Genomic DNA, 1,026 nt, shown 5'->3' on the forward strand with positions numbered 1-1,026 from the left:
GTACAATGTGAACCAGTCAGAATTGCCCTGAAGAAGGTGACAGACGGTCACCGAAACGTCGGTGAGAATAAAGCACTGGTTGTGTAAAAAAAAAAGAGTCTCTTTATTCTCTGAAATCCATTCAGTTGTTAAATGGGGATATCCCCAAAGAAGTAACACAAAACACAGAGAACAACAGAAGAAAAACAACAAAATTGATTATAGCACAATGCTAGACTTTCTTCCAACACAAAGGTACACACCCATCAAATTTTCAATGACCACTGTCGCCTTCTTCACGATCTATACTAATGACCGAACGTAAACTTGTAAGAGTTACAGACATGTGATCTTATAAACACATGATCTTGCGGATACATGATGTCAGCAATTAGTCAAATGTGCCAAGAAGTTTATAACGCTCACTGTCTCTGTTCAGATGGTTGAAAATTTGATTGGTTTGAAAAGTTTAGCATTTAACTATGATTAGTACCAACACAGATGAGACTCCTTTATTACAAAATTGATTGCTGAGTAACTTCATCATTGCAATGTGCAGTAATATCCCAGTAATATCTAAGGTACATACTTAACCATTAGAAGACTAAGCTGTATTGTCTGTGCTGTATCCCCAGCCTGTCGAACCCTGAGTGTATGATGTTGTGTGGGAACCTGGAGGATGTAGTCAACATGCAGCAGGCCCTGCTCAAGAACCTGGAGGACTGTGCAAAGTAAGGCACCATCTCGTTATCTTTAAAGTCTTAATTAGGAATATTGAGGGATAAGAATTTGGGGTACTGTGAATGCATTTAAGTTTGCAGTGGTTTCAAGTTTGCGGTAGCACCATGCACTGTAGTGTCTTACTGCCATGGAAAAATGTTTGCGTTAGTTTTAACTTTGTGGTGAATTGTCAATGCGAAACCCGCGGACATTAAACCACCGCGAAAATTTTTGCATTTACAGTTTTCAATCATCGTAATTTTTTCTAGAACATTTGCTGAATGATAATTGCTTCAGTAACTGAGTAACACTCTAAGGCCCGACCGG

The 1,026-nt window shown here is 39.0% G+C and overlaps 1 protein-coding gene across 1 annotated transcript in view; it reads left to right on the forward strand.

The window, feature by feature from the left end:
• LOC118427191 (rho guanine nucleotide exchange factor 7-like) overlaps positions 1 to 1,026 on the forward strand; it is a gene marked incomplete in the record, with an annotated part of 32,321 nt that overhangs the window by 5,575 nt on the left and 25,720 nt on the right. Inside the window, 1 exon segment of the mRNA XM_035836827.1 lies at positions 615 to 710. Coding sequence (XP_035692720.1) covers positions 615 to 710 — 96 coding nt within the window.

The sequence above is a fragment of the Branchiostoma floridae genome, chromosome 12 (assembly GCF_000003815.2).
Source record: "Branchiostoma floridae strain S238N-H82 chromosome 12, Bfl_VNyyK, whole genome shotgun sequence".
NCBI classification, from domain to species: Eukaryota; Metazoa; Chordata; class Leptocardii; order Amphioxiformes; family Branchiostomatidae; genus Branchiostoma; species Branchiostoma floridae.